Source organism: Equus caballus, chromosome 18, assembly GCF_041296265.1.
Source record: "Equus caballus isolate H_3958 breed thoroughbred chromosome 18, TB-T2T, whole genome shotgun sequence".
NCBI classification, from domain to species: domain Eukaryota; kingdom Metazoa; phylum Chordata; class Mammalia; order Perissodactyla; family Equidae; genus Equus; species Equus caballus.
The window spans coordinates 39,463,022-39,478,973 of record NC_091701.1 but is presented as its reverse complement, the minus strand read 5'-3'; the positions used below and the strand labels follow the sequence as shown (position 1 = coordinate 39,478,973).

Here is a 15,952-nt window from a genome sequence, read left to right as displayed (position 1 = left end):
TCACAGGGAGCATCATGTATATAAAGGTCCTGAGATGGGCGGGAAGCTGGCTGGTTGGAATGTTTGGGAGAATGGGATGTCAAGGGGTGGGCTGTGAGGACTAAGGGAAAGGGGTCTTGATGGCCATGAATATGGAGAGGTCATATATAGAGGGCTTACAAGGGCTTGCCATGCCTTACTAAGGTTCTGATCCTGGCCTTCCTCTCCAGCCTTCTTAGATTTTCTCCTCTTGCTTATAACTCTTCTCTCTAGGCTCCCTGTGTCCTAGCCTAGCGTTTTTTTTTCATTTCTGAAATATGTCTTAAGTCCTCAGGACACACCATGCTTGCCCAGGCCACAGGGCCTCTATGGAAGCTGAGAAGCTGTGCCTTTTTTCTTTTCTTTTCTTTTTTTTAAAGATTTTATTTTTCCTTTTTCTCCCCAAAGCCCCCTGGAACATAGTTGTATTTTTTAGTTGTGGGTCCTTCTAGTTGTGACATATGGGATGCTGCCTCAGCGTGACTTGATGAGCGGTGCCATGTCTGTGCCCAGGATCTGAACCAGTGAAACCCTGGGCCGCTGAAGGGGAGCGCGCGAACTTAACCACTCGGGCCGGCCCCGTGTGCCTTTTTTCTTAAATCCTACTCTGTCTCCACCACAGAGTGCTACTCACCCCAGCACGCGCTCACACACACACACACACACACACGCACTCTCTCTGCCGCTCACACACTCTCTTTCTCTCTCTCATCCTTTTTCTGGTAGTTCCTACTTATCTTTCTGCTTCCTATTTAGATATAACCTCCCCAGGAAGCTCCTCTGCCCTCCTGAAAATCTCAAGTTGTTTTGTTAACAGTCGTATTTAACCGTGTTTCTTTCTAACATTTAATTCAGTTTTTAATTATGTGATCATTTGGATGATTACTTGATTACCCACATAAACAGATCTTGTAAGCTCCATAGTAAGAACTGTGTTTGTATATCTTTATCATTTTAAGTTTCTAATGTCTAGCACATAGTAGGCTCTCAATAGTGGTGGAAAGAAGGGAGGAAGGGAGAAACAGAGGGAGGAACAGAGGAAGGAAGGGAAGAAAGGAGGAAGGGAGGAAGGAACAGAGGAAGGGAGGGAGGGAGGACAGACTGGGAATTCAAAGATGAGACCGAGATAGTCCAGTTATTTTCAAAGGCTTTTGATGATATATCCCACCAGTTAAAAAGTTTTTTGAGCTTTATAAAACTTAAAAATGTTTTATGTACCCTCAATATGTATGTTGGCTATAATATTTATAGAAAAGAAAAACTATTTATTATAAAACATACATAAAATAGAAATTTAAAAAAGATTAAAGGGGAAATATCTAAGTTACTGCTAATGGTGATGACATTGGATTATCATTAATGAACATCTCAAGTCACTCAGAATAATGTTTGTTGTTTGTGATACTAGGTGCAAATCCATGTTTCAAGAATTTTTTAATCTTGAGTTTGGGGAGCCTGCTTCATGTCAGATTGAACTGAATGTTAGTTGCTTTTCTCTAGTAAAGTGATTAATGAACAGCTACTAGCAAAAGAGATATCAGCTTCACCATTTTCTTACTCTTCTCTGGTGCTTTCATTAATAATATATTCAATCTGTAGTTTCTTTGATGGTTTTAGAACACTTGCAATTTGGGGAGGGCTCGTTTCATTACAACCAGCCAACACAACCTGTAATTCTACTTAAATGGGCTTTCAAAGGTAAAATATGTGGCTGTACTCTATAAGCAAACCATGTCCACCGTTTCACATTATGTAACCCCCACTCTTTCTGAAAGATACCTTTTGTACTAGACTGTCATAAAAAAGACAGAGACCAAATAAAGGCTCAAGTTATTTATTGCTCTATTAAATTAAAACATTTTTTATAAGATAAAAATTTTAGTATTTTCATCCTATAAGTCAATGAGTTGTCTTGCATGATCCTTGGACTTCCATCCCCCTTTTGGAGACAAGTGGGCTAGTGCTGGAGACTGACATAGACAAATAATTGATTCGAAGTGGTGTTAGACCAGTGCTGGGGGGTTGAAATCACTGCTGATGGAGAGATGTTTCGGCAAGCATTTGCCTTTTGAACTAGATCCTGAAGGACAGGAGAAGGGAATTGGGTAGGAGAGGGGCGGAGGAGGAGGCTCAGGGCCTTTGAGGCGGAGGGAACCAACAGTGTCTTCATGCGCAGAGGCACAGAGATGAGATGGTGTTGGAGGAGTCAGCGTCTGGTTGTGAGGGTCGTGGGGGCCAAGATGAAGCGGTTTGTATGTCAGAAATAGGGGCTTGCTATAGAAAAGATCTATGTGAACATGGAAATAATAATAAGAACAACAACAACAGTAAAAGGGGCTCACTCAAGTTTCATGTACTTTTAAAAATATAGAAGAAAAGTACATAAAACTCTCCTTTATCCCCCTCCCTCACTTTGCTATTAGAGAAGGGGTAGGCTGAAATACAGTTATGAAATGGGGGCTGGTAAGGTAAGATGAGGGTGTAGGGAGTGAACAATCAGACCACCAACCAAAAAATTCAATTTTAAGTGGAGTCAGGGGGCCGGCCCCGTGGCGCAGCCGTTAAGTGCACACATTCTGCTTCCATGGCCCCGGATTCACTGGTTTGGATCGTGGGTGTGGACATGGCACTGCTTGGCAAGCCATGCTGTGGCAGGCGTCCCACATATAAAGTAGATGAAGATGGGCACGGATGTTAGCTCAGGGCCAGTCTTCCTCAGCAAAGAAGAAGAGGATTGGCAGCAGATGTGAGCTCAGGGCTAATCTTCCTCAAAAAAAAAGAAAAGTCAGAAAGTATCCAATCGAAACAGCTTAGTTAGCAACAAACTTTTGCTCTTTGCTTTGAATCTGTAAGACCAAGCTAGCACACGAACCTATTCACTAAAAAATTTACCAATTTTCTTTATTTTACCGTCTAGACAATCGCAACTAGTTAAAGGTTTAATTTTTTAAAATTATTTCTTATAATAAAAAATTAGTATAACCAAACTCTCATTATATTCTTGAAGTTTTTTAGGAATTATTCAAATGGAAAAGTTCTTTGTTGTAGTCCTTTGACTCAGAAAATTGAGCTTCTGCCAATGTAGTTTTAGGGAGTATCAACCTAAAATTTATGTCAGGTATCTTATTTTCTCTCAGTTTATAGTTTCATATATTACACATTTACATGATTTCTTCCTGTCTTGGTCGAGTCTATCTTTTGTTAAATTTGAGGTCAATGTAAGAATGCATTGTTTTGCCATAGATGAGGGATAAGTTGTAGTTGTTTGTTTTTTTCCTTTGGGGCTGTATTATGATGTAGGCTGCTCCACTTCTAATCCTTTTAAAGGAGAAGTAAGGCTCAAACATAGTAATTTGGCTTGAATTATTCAGTCGCTTAAGCTTGAACATCATGTTAGAACAATCTATTCATGCTTCTCAGAGTTCTTAATTTAGTGCCCATTTGCATTCAATAGGATAAGGTAAAATTCAAACCTAAAACCTTTGGGAATGCCTAGTGTTATAGCTAGAATTTTTCACGTCCCTATTGAATTCTTCATAAGAGGGCAGGTCAGAGCAAGTCCCCTTCGAGCGGCCAAGTAGGAGGTAAATCTGATTAACTCCTTAAGATGATTTGTTTAGATCCATGTAAAGGGTATGTGTTTAAATGTACTAAGAGATAAAGCAACATATGTGAGGGGGATTTGTAAGAAAGGCCTTGAATGGGAGTTTAAAAGTGGTATGCTTGATTTAATTTGTTATCCTGCAGTTAGATTTTTTTGTTTTACTTATATCTTTTTTTTTCCCTCCACAGTTCTACGATGGTGGATGGAGTAATGATTCTTCCTGTGCTGATGGTGATTGCTTTCCCTTCCCCCAGCATGGAAGGTCAGTGGCTCACAGCTGTTTGGGGTAGGATGAGTACACTGTGTATTATTACTTACTGTAAACTAGTTTGTTTTTAATTCTGTCAGACTTAACACTTCTCTCCTCCTCTCCTTTTTTAAGACTTTATTTTTTTAAAGCCGTTTTTTAGGTTCACAGTAAAATCAAGAGGAAGGTATAGATTCCTTTTTTGCTGCTTACCCCCACACATGCATACCCCCCAATTATCACCAGCCTCCCACCAGAGGGGTCCATTTGTTAAAATTGATATTTTGTTATCACCCAAAATCCATAGTTCACATTAGGGTCCACTCTTGGTGGTGTTCTTTTTGTGGGTTGAACAAATGTTTAATGGCATGTATCCATCATTGTAGTATCATACAAAGTAGTTTCACTGCCCTACAAATCCTCTGTGTCCTGCCTATTCATCCCCACCCTGTCCCCCTTAACCCTTAGCAGCCACTGATCTTTTTACTGCTTCCATAGTTTTGCCTTTTCCAGAATGTCATATAGCTGGAATCATACTATATTTAGTCTTTTTAGATTGGCTTCTTTCACTTATTAATGTGCATTTATGGTTCCTCTATGTCTTTTCATGGCTTGAAAGCTCATTTCTTTTTAGCACTGAATAATCCTCCGTTGCCTGGATATATAGTCTTATTTATCTGTTGACCTACTGAAGGAACATCTTGGGGTTGCTTCCACGTTTTGGCAGTTATGAATACAATTGCTGTAAACATCCATGTGCAGGTTTTTGTGTGGACATGAATTTTCAGCTCCTTTGGATAAACAGCAAGGATTGTGATTGCTGCATCGTATGATAAGGGTTTGTTTAGTTTTGTAAGAAACCTCCAAATTCTCTTCCATATTGGCTGTACCATTTTGCATTCCCACCAGCAATGAATGAGAGAGTTCCTGTTGCTCCCCATTCTTGTCAGCATGTGGTATTGTCAGTGTTCTGGATTTTGGCCATTCTAATAGGTGTGTAGTGGTGTCTTGTCGTTGGTTTAAGTTGCATTTCCCTGATGACATATGATGTGGAGCATCATTTCTATGCCTAATTGCTATCTATACATCTTCTTGGGTCAAGTGTCTGTTAAGATCTTTGGCCCAGTTTTTAATCAGGTTTGTTTTCTTATTGTTGAGTTTTAAGAGTTCTTCCTGCATTTGGATAACGGTCCTTTATCAGATGTGTCTTTTGCGTATATTTTCTCCCAGTCTGTGACTTGTCTTCTCATTCTCTTGACATTGTCTTTCACAGAGCAGAAGTTTTTAATTTTAATGAAGTCCATCTTATTAATTATTTCTTTCATGGATCGTGCCTCTAAAAAATTATTGCCATACGCAAGGTCATCTAAGTTTTCTCCTATGTTATCTAATAATATTACATTATGTAATATTACATAATGTGGCTTACATTAAGTTTCTATTGGATGGTGCTGTTGTAAACCAATTTAGGTATCTATAGTCTACATCTTGCTTTAAGCAGTGTTGTTAGAAGCATTCCACTAATACTGCAATCATTTTAATTAGTGTCAAGAAGATATGAAATAAGGATCCTGTGTGGCAAGGTTAAAGGAATTGGAGGTTTTTTAACCAGAAGAGGGGTTGAGTCCTGGGTTGAAGGAATTAATAAGAAGAAATAGGCTGAAGAGATTTGATGGGTTAACAGTAGTTCTCAGCTGGGGACTATTTTACTCCCAGGGCACATTTGACAAGGTCTGGACACATAACAGGCAAGTTTCTAGGATTTTTCTTCCTCTTTTTAATTGCCAAACACTATGATCGCTATAAAAATACTAAAGAATGTTGTGGAATAAAGTCCCTCCAAATTCCATGCCCTTCCCAGGTAGCAGTATCAATTCTGTATGGTATTAATCAGTTCCTTTGGGTTTCATTTGATGGCATGGGTGGACCTGTGGTGTAGGCACAATAGAAAAAAAAAGAGAGTGGAAGAGAAATTTGAGGTGGAAATGTAGTATGGCTAGAGAAGGAGAAGGAGAAAGAATGGGGAAAAGGGCATTTATGGAACGATATTAACAGCCATGCCACTGGTTGTTTTTTCCTGCTTTTAGCTCTTAAGCTGCCCAGAGAATCCAGCAAATGACCTCTTAATGCCACAGTGAAGATATGTAATGAGATGAGTTAGTCTGGCTGAAATGGAAACGGATTGCCACTGAGGTTTTGCTATTTAATATACCACCATCACTAGGCTGTTTACAAGTAAGGAAAAGAACACATCATCCTTTAGTTCAAATAGCTTTTTCATTTTTTAAGCAGAATATCCAGTGAGTGCTACAACCTAGAGTGCTCTAAACATAATAGCAGTTGCCTTAGTCCTGTCTTCCCTCCATGACTCAATTCCTTGTTAACCACATATTCTATGAAAAGACTCTTTGTTTTTGTATATTTACTAGGAATTTAAAAAAACCAAAAAACCACGGAACCACTGAGAACCCCTAATTGTAATACACTCTAACATACTCAACATTAGTCATAAAGCAAATGTTAAGTAGAAAATACTTGACCAAAAGAGGTAAATAATAGGGCAGATAACTAAAATCTTTATACTAGCCCATAGATTGTCTAATGCACAGCTTTGGACGACCAAGTTTAAAAGGAACTGGAGCCGTGTTTGATCTTTGCAGAGCAGCCACAGCACCTTATTAACTGTGCTTCAGTGAAGCTAGATGGCATTTTGGACATAAAGAAGAAAGTCAGAGGTTTTTGTTCTAATACATTTTATTGGATAGTGTACTCTTCTTAGTCTATTAGAAGAAATAACTTCTTCCCCTTTGTCTCCCAAATTACTCCCAAATATCTCTTAAATATTGATTAGAAATAGTGATAACACTTCAAATGATAGGGTCCCAAACAGTGAGTTTGATAGAATTGACTAGTATGAGTGTACTTTAGAAAACTTTTCAGGGCCGGCCCCGTGGCCGAGTGGTTAAGTCCACACACTCCACCTCGGCGGCCCAGGGTTTTGCCAGGTCGGATCCTGGGCGCAGACATGGCACTGCTCATCAGGCCATGCTGAGGCAGTATCCCACATGCCACAACTAGAAGGACCCACCACTAAAGTATGCAACTATTTACTGGGGAGATTTGGAGAGAATTAAAAAAAAGATTGGCAACAGTTGTTAGCTCAGATGCCGATCTTAAAAAAAAAGGAAAAGAAAACTTTTCAAGTTCTGTGGAACCCTAAATGCTCAGGGGCAAAAAGGACCCAATAAGTTTGGAAAGTACGGCCTACTACAACTACCTCTTTGATGATTATAGGTAATATTTGTTGAGTAGTTAATATGTGCCAAGCATTGGGCTGTTTTATACGCATTGTTTCCCATAATCTTCATGATTACCCTAATGTGATAGATTTTGGGAGATGTGCTTTTGAACTGCTTAAAACTCTTGCTTAAGGTTAATACAGACAACAAAAGGTGTGATATACTTTGAGGATGGTGTGCAAGAATTTCAGTTATTATCAGTCCTCTTAGAATTTTGTGTTTTTTTGGTGTCCTAAATTAGCGACCTCCACATTACATCTGGTGCATGCTAGAATCCAGCTCAATCCAGTCTGTCTGAGAGGCAGAGATGAGAGCTTGTAATAGAAAATGATGAGGCCCCTTCACCTGGGTTTGTGTTTTTTATTTCTCTTGTCTCATACCAGTATTCATTTTTCATGTTCATTATATATACAACTCTAGCTGCAGGAAGTGTTTTATTTGCTCTCACAGAGAAGAACACTTGAGTCCTAATTACCCGTATATCCTTCCTTTTCCTTCCCATTAATAAAACTAATCATGCTCTAATACCGCTGTTATGCCTCTGGGGAGAAGTCCCTTTTTATTCCAGAACCTCCATGTTTGGCTTTTCCTTTGTCCCTTTGAACATTTGCAGGGGAAGACCATGACACAAATACTTAAAATGGAATGTTGCTTCTTCAGAAATATTTCAAAGCTAAGATGACCCACATTTTATGAAATTTGCAAGCCATAGTTAGACTTTATTATAGTAAGGGAGGCTGGACTTCTATAGAATTTTGTTGCAAGAGATTTTGGCCTGTCCTAGAGAAGGTTGCTAAGTCCTCAATTATTTTCTGGGTTGACTTGATTTTAGTATTTCCAAAGCCATCCCCACTCAGACTTTCCAGCCCAATTACCCAATGAGGGAAGAAGGGGATAACTTCAATAGACTATTTGTTAGGGTCCACAAAGGTGCCCCTCTTTGCCACTGGGGGGAAGAATAGAATAAGCCTTTCTTTGAATTTCTCATTATTGAGGATTCAGGAAGTTCTTGAAGGGGTGAATGAATGTAAGAGAAATGTCTCAATATTAAATTTGTTGCCTTGTTTCTCATTACTGTAATTTGTTCCTTTTTTTGGGAGTAAAATCTTTTTCATTGACACATCATCAATTGAGAGACTTTTGGGAGAGAGATGAGATGCACTGAGCTATTTGCCACTATTAAGACATAAAATATCTGATGAAGCCGCACACTTGTAAGATATTGCTTGGTTTTTTTTTGCCAAATTTTCTTATTTAGCAAGATGTTAGTGTATTGGTTGATGCAAGGTGAGCTGCAACAAAGCTTTCTGTTAGCCTTTCCTCCGTGGGGAATGTTTGTTTCTTCTGTGGATCGTTAAACTAAAGCCACATGCATTTATATGAGGAGGGGATAGCAGTGGGGTATGGAGGGGACTCTAGAAATTCAAAGTCAAGTATTGAACAAATATTAAAACAAATCCAAGACCCTGGCCTATTAAATAATTTCTTTGTGGTTAACAGTGAGTGGGAGTGCAATAGCTTCTAAGCTTCTCTTTCATAAAGATAGGTCTCAAGAGCAAGAGGCTGGATGCCGTCTTCTCTTTATGGAAAAACTAGGGAAGCAGGAAATTTGTAGGAACGTCATATATGAAATTTTTGCTCTTGGGGAAACAAACACCAAGGAAAACAAACCCATGTAAAAATTAATTTGCAACTCCCCAAACACTGCTCACTGTCCCCTGGAGCTTCCCTCTGCAGCCCAGCATGACCTCAGGCAAGCTTCCATAGAAAATGATTATATGAAATAGTCATCATTACTCAGAGCTCATGTCGACTCCTAGTCAATGTAAGACACAGGGCGGGGTGCCTTTCAAACTTTTCACCGTGACTCACCGTAAGTAACATTTTAGAGTTGGACCCTGCGCATCTACGTTTAGAAACATTTTACAGTAGGCCCCACACACGTCTGAAACGAAAATTTTGTGAAACGGTGATTACTCATACTATGTTGAAGGTACTCTTATTTCTTCCCTTTCTCGTTCTATTCAGTTTAATTTCACTTATAAAGAAAGAAAGAAACCTCATCTTGAACCACTAAAACGATTTCACTGCCCACCAATGGATCAGAAATCATAGTTTAAAAAAGACCCCTCCAGTCTGGTCCCAAGAACGCCCTACCCAGGACTCCCTGCTGCCCCCAGTTGAAGTTTTCTTTGACAAAACACCCCAGCTGGTGTTTTCTTTGACAAAGCTGGCCTAGAACCTTTTATTTTGTCACAACTTCATGTAGCCTGACCATCCTCTCCCTCCAAGCAGTGATTTAACAGGAAGAGGGAAGTTTACATTTGCACCTTCTCAGCCTCGGACATAACACTGGAACAGCTGCTGCCTCAGTCTAATCAGCTGAATCTGAGCTCTGCCGAGCAGGGTGTTTCCTAGATCCACCATAATGCTACATTTAATTCTTTGTTATGGGTTAGAGTGGAGCACGGCCTTTCCGAGGATATGTATATTTGGGGGATGTAGGAAGGAGAGAAGGAATAGGAGGAAGAAGGAGAAATTCCTCTTGAGAAGAGGGTGGTGTAATTCACCTTAAAAAAATAACCCAACTCTGCCTGTTTTTTTTATTCAGATGGTGATGGGGGTTGTGGCCTCTCTTACTTACTTTTTGCTGCATTTGTTTTACATTCTGAATTCTGGTACCTACACCAAGCCAGTTTGAATGAAAGAAAAATCAGATGCATTCAGGAAAGTTGTATAGTAGAGAATGGAAAGGAAAAAAATACCCTCGGTCCAGTTTAGACTTTGACTCCTGTGATGTATATAATACTGCAGGACGCCATGCGGATTTACATGTTCATGGCTTCTCTTTATCCTGAGCATCATGTCCTGCCTCCTGTGCTTCACAATGTCAGTTCTGTGAAGGGTTAGTATAATTTTCGCTAGTCAAATGGTGTTACTAGTCAAAGTCAAAGAGTGTCTTCTAAAGGGAAGGCTCTCAGCCGTGCATAGCAGTCAGGCCTTTCTCAGGAGTGAGACAAAGTCAGACACCATCATGAGCCAGCTTCTTCCTTTTTACTGTGTCTCTGTGTGTGTGTTACCTCCCCTCTCTGGGCCTGTTACCGCAGTGGCATGATGGGGACTGTAGCAGGATGGCTGTGAGGAGTCATGGGGAATACATGAGGTGAGTCCTGGGGTGTGAAAGGCTGGGACCTGGTTGTGTCCGTCGTTTTATCCCTGGTGCCTAAGACAGTGCCTGGCGTGTAGTTGGTGCTCAATGAATATTTGAGGAATGAATGAATAAATAATGTTGGCTACAATAATAATAATAATTGTAATAAAAAAAGATAATATTATAAGAGACAGAGGGACTGATCTGGGTTGAGGAGATGATAAGAGAACACACCTTTTCAAAGAATTTATTCTGAGTTTGGGAAAAGAGAATCAGTTCTAAGACAATCTCACGTTCTTCTAGTCGCATCCACGGTGGTAGGCACTGGTCATGTCAAACTAGAAGTGGTTCCTGCTGTCAAGGAGTCTCAGTCTAGTTGGATAAGGCAAAGGTTAGAGTACAGCACTGGGAGTATCGACAGGAAGGGCCTCATAGCACACTGGGCTGGGGTTGGGGACAGCAGCCCAGGGAGGTGGAGTTTGGAAGGATAAATAGGCAATAACCAGCAAAAGGAGTGCGGAGGACTTTTTAGGCAGCGGAAGGGCTGAGCCCAGAGAACTGGGGGGATGGAGGACACCACCTGGACAGGCCAGCATGGCCTGAGCGGTCTCGAGAAGGGACTTGGTTGAGTCAGGCCCTGCTAGCCTGGTGGAGAGTCATCCCTAAGGTGTTTCTTGTGTCATGAGGGCAGTGAGAGCCATCGAAAGATTAAGTAGGGACAATTTGTGTGTTTTCAAAGAGTTGTGTGGTGGAAGTGAACCAGAGAGGATGGCAAGATTAGAGGTAAGGGGATGAGAAAAACTAGTCCTCCTACAGTGTGGTGGCAGGCAGGCCCCCATGCTGCATTGTCAAAGGCATACCACCTATAGCAACTTAATGGTGGCAAACAAAACTAAACCAAACCCAAACCTTAGTTCAAAGAGTAGACCTTTGTTACAGGTGGTTCACAAATAATAACAGCAGTGGCAAACAACACCGATCTAATAATAATTCCGCTGCTACTTTTATCGTGAAAACACAAGCCTGAGCTGCTGACTTTTCTAGCAACTTTTGCGAGACACTTAAATCCCTCTAGCTGGCCCTTTGTTCCTGTGTTGCCATGGAGTGTCAATAAGCCCAGCTCAGAATAGCCCAGGCAGTGAAATGAGAGGTACGGCTTGCTCACTGGCATGTTGGCTGGCCAGGTTACACTGTTTTCGTTGCTCCCGTCTTGAGAGGAGCACTGGGCAGCTGGTTGGCCTGGCAGCTGTGGAAGGTGTATGTCTCTTGGCTGACCAGAGTTTGAAATGCAACCAAAACTTGCCTGCCTACTGAGCCTATGCAGCTCCCGACTGAGCTGATAGCAACTGAAATAGCCCACTGAGCACCTGTCCCTTGGACACCGGCCCTTGGCCGACTGCCATTGAGGACGGTGTGGACTCACTTGGTGGATAGGTGAGGGGCTGAGCGGATTTTAATGATTCTTAGGAAGATCTTGAGAACTTTGACCCTAGCTTAAAAGGAAGAAAAAAACCAAAAGCCTATCTGAGCAGTGCATTTGGCACTTCTGTGGTTCGCGGGTAGCCACCGCGGCTGTGTATGTACAGTATGTGCTCAGGACTCCATGTAGTTCTCCTGGCTCAGCCAAACTGTGGGCCAGTAGACTGAGAGGTATAAGTTTTCTCTTGGAGGGAAAGGCTTTCCTAAAAAACTCCTGGATGGCAGCCATCCATGGTTTATGCTGCCTTAGTTTTAGAAAGGGGAGGCATTGAATTAAACTATTTTATTTAATTTTCTGCCTGCTCTTTAATCCCCAGTGATTGTCAGGAGGTCGCTTCTACAAGGTGTCTCTTTGCTAGATTGTTCTTTCTCAGCAGTCCAAATGTGGGCACAGAATAGAATCACAGCATGTTAGGAGCTGTCTGTTCCCCTTTGGGACTCCTTCCATTTCCTTCTGGGCTTTCATCTCTTCAGCGGGCTTGCCATTGTTGGGCATGCTTGGCACGCCAGTGTGGATGGAAGCAGACTCTGGAAGGAAATACTTCTGAAATGACTGGTGGTATTAAAGCTACTATTTAAAAGTGACCCTTCGTAGATACTTGGGTTATCTTTAGGCCGTCCGGGCTCTGCAGCTACAGGAGCCAAAGGGAGACTGTGGAAACTCTGGCCTGTTGCTCTCGCCTTGGTTTGTGTTTAGATATTCTTGCTTCCCAGCCAGTGGCCTCGTGACACATCTCAGATTTAGCTGTCTTTCTTCTGCCAAGGCCCAAGATTATTGTGGAAGCTCAGAGTGGTGTGCTGTGCTGCAGAGATTGGGAAGGCGAGAGTGTGTGTTTGGAAAGCCAGTTCTGGTTCACGGCACTCTGAAGAAGTGCCTTTAGTTTCTACCTTGAGTGTAGATACCTGGAGCCTTTCTGTGGGCTCAGGAGTAAAAAAGGAAGCTCAAAATGAGCCAAAGTTGGGGCTGGCCCAGTGGCTCAGTGGTTGAGTTCACACTTTCCGCTTTGGCGGCCCAGGGTTCGCTGGTTCGGATCCCCACTGCGGATGTGGCACCGCTTGGCAAAGCTGTGCTGTGGTAGGTGTAAAGTCGAGGAAGTAGAGGAAGTACTATAAAGTATATAGTAGAGGAAGATGGGCACTGATGTTAGCTCAGGGCCAGTCTTCCTCAGCAAAAAGTGGAGGATTGGCAGCAGTTAACTCAGGGCTAATCTTCCTCAAAAAAAAAAAAAGAAAGACCCAAACTCAACCATCTCTTGATAACTGTAGGATCTTTGGTCTATGACTAACAAGCCAATCTTCTTAAGTGTGTTGAATTTGGGAGTTAATGAATTCTTGTGGACCATATTAATTAGACTGACAGGTGAAAGAAGATATGCAAAGTAAAGATCAAGTTATAAAGGCTGGAATACAGATGCACAAAGCATGTATTCATGGGATCGAAGATGTAGGACTCCTTTCTTCATTTACCTTTCATGGAGTTCTGGGCCTGGTAGGACCTTGGGACATGAATTGGGAAATTGCGGGTAGGGAAGTAACAATATTAGAAGCTTAGGCTCTGCCCGGTTTTTCACCACTGGATATTTTTGTGTGTATGTGAAGGAGATTGTCGCTGAGCTAACATCTGTGCCAATCTTCCTCTGTTTTATGTGGGATGCTGCCACAGTGTGTCTTAACAAGCGGTGCTAGGTCCGCACCTGGGATCCGAACCTGTGAACCCCGGGCCGCTGAAGTGGAGCTCACAAACTTAACCACTATGTCACCCTGCTGGCCCCCACCACTGGATATCTTAATCTACTTGGCTTCATCTGGCCTGGAAAGAAAATGATCTAGAAGTTACCTTTTTCCCTCTGTGCTTTTCTCTGGGGTAGGGTAGGGTAGGGAGCTCAAGAGGAGGAATTTAACTAATTCTAGACATTTTCACCTTTTGCTTTGGGTGCCAAAATGCCTGGGGGCTGACGGTCTAGGACGTATTCAACAAATTGGAGCCCTGCCCATCTTTTGAAGGATTTATCTCTGTGGTTTGAAAGCTTCCGGAAAGGGTATGGGGGTGTAGTGATGGCTTGCTGGTGGAAGCAGAGGAAAGACTGACAACCTTGGAGCCCGGCGCCTGAATCCCAGAGATGGTCAAATAGGGTGTGGGAGGGAACTAGAGGTGGGAGCTGGGTGCCGAAGCTGCCCCGCAGTGCCTGCTCCACTGTCCTATCCCACATAGAGCCCTTGTTTAAGATTTCCTGTGAAAACGAAATTTTCCCCATAGAGCCTGGGTAGAAAACCCTCACTGGAGAGCCATCACTCCCTAGTTAGCTTCGGAGGGTGGGGTGGGAACAACCAAAAGGACTCAGAACCACCTCTTCTCACACTGTGAACAGAGCTTGTAGCCTGAGACATTGATAGATGGTACCATATCTCTGGCTCTCTTCTGAGTCGGACCCAGGAATGATTTCCCTGAAATGTGTATAATTCACTGGGGTTTTTTTTTCCCTCTTCCTTCAGGCTGTGATACTCTGTTATTCTCCCTGTAAGTGGAGTTTCATTCAGACATGGGCATTGTCCCTATATGGAGGTGGGGTGGGGTATTTTCTGGTCTCTAAAAGCATTCCCAACTGGATAATTTCCATTAGGCCTTGTAATCATTTGTTTCTCAGAAGCAGAGATTTAAGAAGTTTGAAATAAAAATGAAGAGAGAGGCCATCATTATTTTCCCCCACATTAAGGAGTTGCTTCACAGACATGATGGATATATTAAAGTGAAGTCTGCTACATTCAGGGAATCATAAAAAGCAAAAAAAGTCAGACCAACATTGTCTTAAGTCAGTACCCCACAGTGTTCTTTAACTTGTTAGTCACTTAAACCCAGACGGAGTTTTTGGCTTTCAAATAGAAGGTGTGGCTGCTGCAATAGGTTTGATTTACAGGGATTATTTCAGAGACAAGGAGTCAGCCCAGACACAAAATAAACAGATGGCACTTTTTTTTTCCCTCTCTCAGCTTCAGCAGTTCAAATGCAGGATGACTTAGGAATCCTTATCACCTTCAGCAAAGCAAGAAGGGGAAAATGATGTAATTCACTCTTCCCTACTCCCTGCTGGAAACACCATTATTTTCACTGATAGGAGAAAATGGCAGCAAAGACCAGGGGCATCTTTTTCACTGCTGAGCAGGCAAGTCCTCCATGACCCCTCTAAACTGACTGGAGTCAGGCACTTGCTGTGTTTTGATCATCCTGATCACTGTAGCATCCTAGTAGCCAGAAGTCCTCAAAGCAGCCATGCAAGGAAGGACCACCCATAAAAGCCCTGCTGTTCCAATAATGCATGAAATAATTCCTTGTTTTAGGAGCTCTCGTATTTTACCCCTTTCTTTTAACAAACAAACAAGCAAATAAAAAACCCACCACACCACCACAAGCATTAATTTTCCACACTCATAAGCCCGAGAAGGTGAACAGATGTGACGCTAGGGCAAGCTCTTCTAGGAAGAAGTGGTTTGCACAGACATGCTGGCTCGGTGACTAAGCCTTGCCTTAAGATCTGCTGACATTTAAAGACTTTATAGACTCAGTCTGCTCTGGAAACCAGCATCATGTCTCTTCCCACCTCTAAATCCTTTCTGTGAAGAGGAAATTCATTCTGAAGCAAATATTCGTCAAGCTTGTACTCCTGCCAAGTACGAAGGTTGTTGGTGGGCTATGGTGAGCAAAGGAAGCTCAGTTCCTACCCTCATGATGCTCACAGTCTAGAGGAAAGACACGGACGTTGAACAGCCATACAGGCACACGTATGTGAGTGTATGCAGATGGTTCCAACTTTAAATTATAGTGTGCGAACAAAGGCTTCTCTGAGGCTATCGCATGTAAGGTGAGGTCTGAGGGGAAGTTAGGCTAGCTAGCCAGGTCAGGGGGAGTGTTGGCAAGGAGGGAAATGAGCATTCAATTTGGAGGGAATTCAAGAGTAAAGGAAGCCAGAGAAAATCAGGCTTGCACATCTGGATGGGGATGCCATTTGCTGAGTTAGGGAGCCTTGGAGGAAGGACACATTTGGAGTGGAGGCATCATGAGTTCAAAATCTTGGAAATCCTAAGACCATTTCTTTCCTGTTATTCTAGTTTATATGTGATCTCATTCAAATGTGTTTATTCTCTCTCTTAACTCCTAG

The 15,952-nt window shown here is 42.1% G+C and overlaps 1 protein-coding gene across 9 annotated transcripts in view; it reads left to right on the top strand.

Annotated features, from left to right (window-relative positions):
• ACVR1 (activin A receptor type 1) overlaps nt 1–15,952 on the top strand; it is a 122,657-nt gene that overhangs the window by 65,097 nt on the left and 41,608 nt on the right. For 6 of the 9 annotated variants that reach the window (XM_070240978.1, XM_070240980.1, XM_005601501.4 and 3 more), the window contains one exon: nt 3,811–3,884. In XM_070240978.1, coding sequence (XP_070097079.1) covers nt 3,818–3,884 — 67 coding nt within the window. In that variant the 5' untranslated portion in view covers nt 3,811–3,817. Of the gene's footprint in view, nt 1–3,810; nt 3,909–15,952 lie in introns of all 9 variants that reach the window. The other 3 variants (XM_023622945.2, XM_023622944.2, XM_070240977.1) reach the window with 1 other exon arrangement.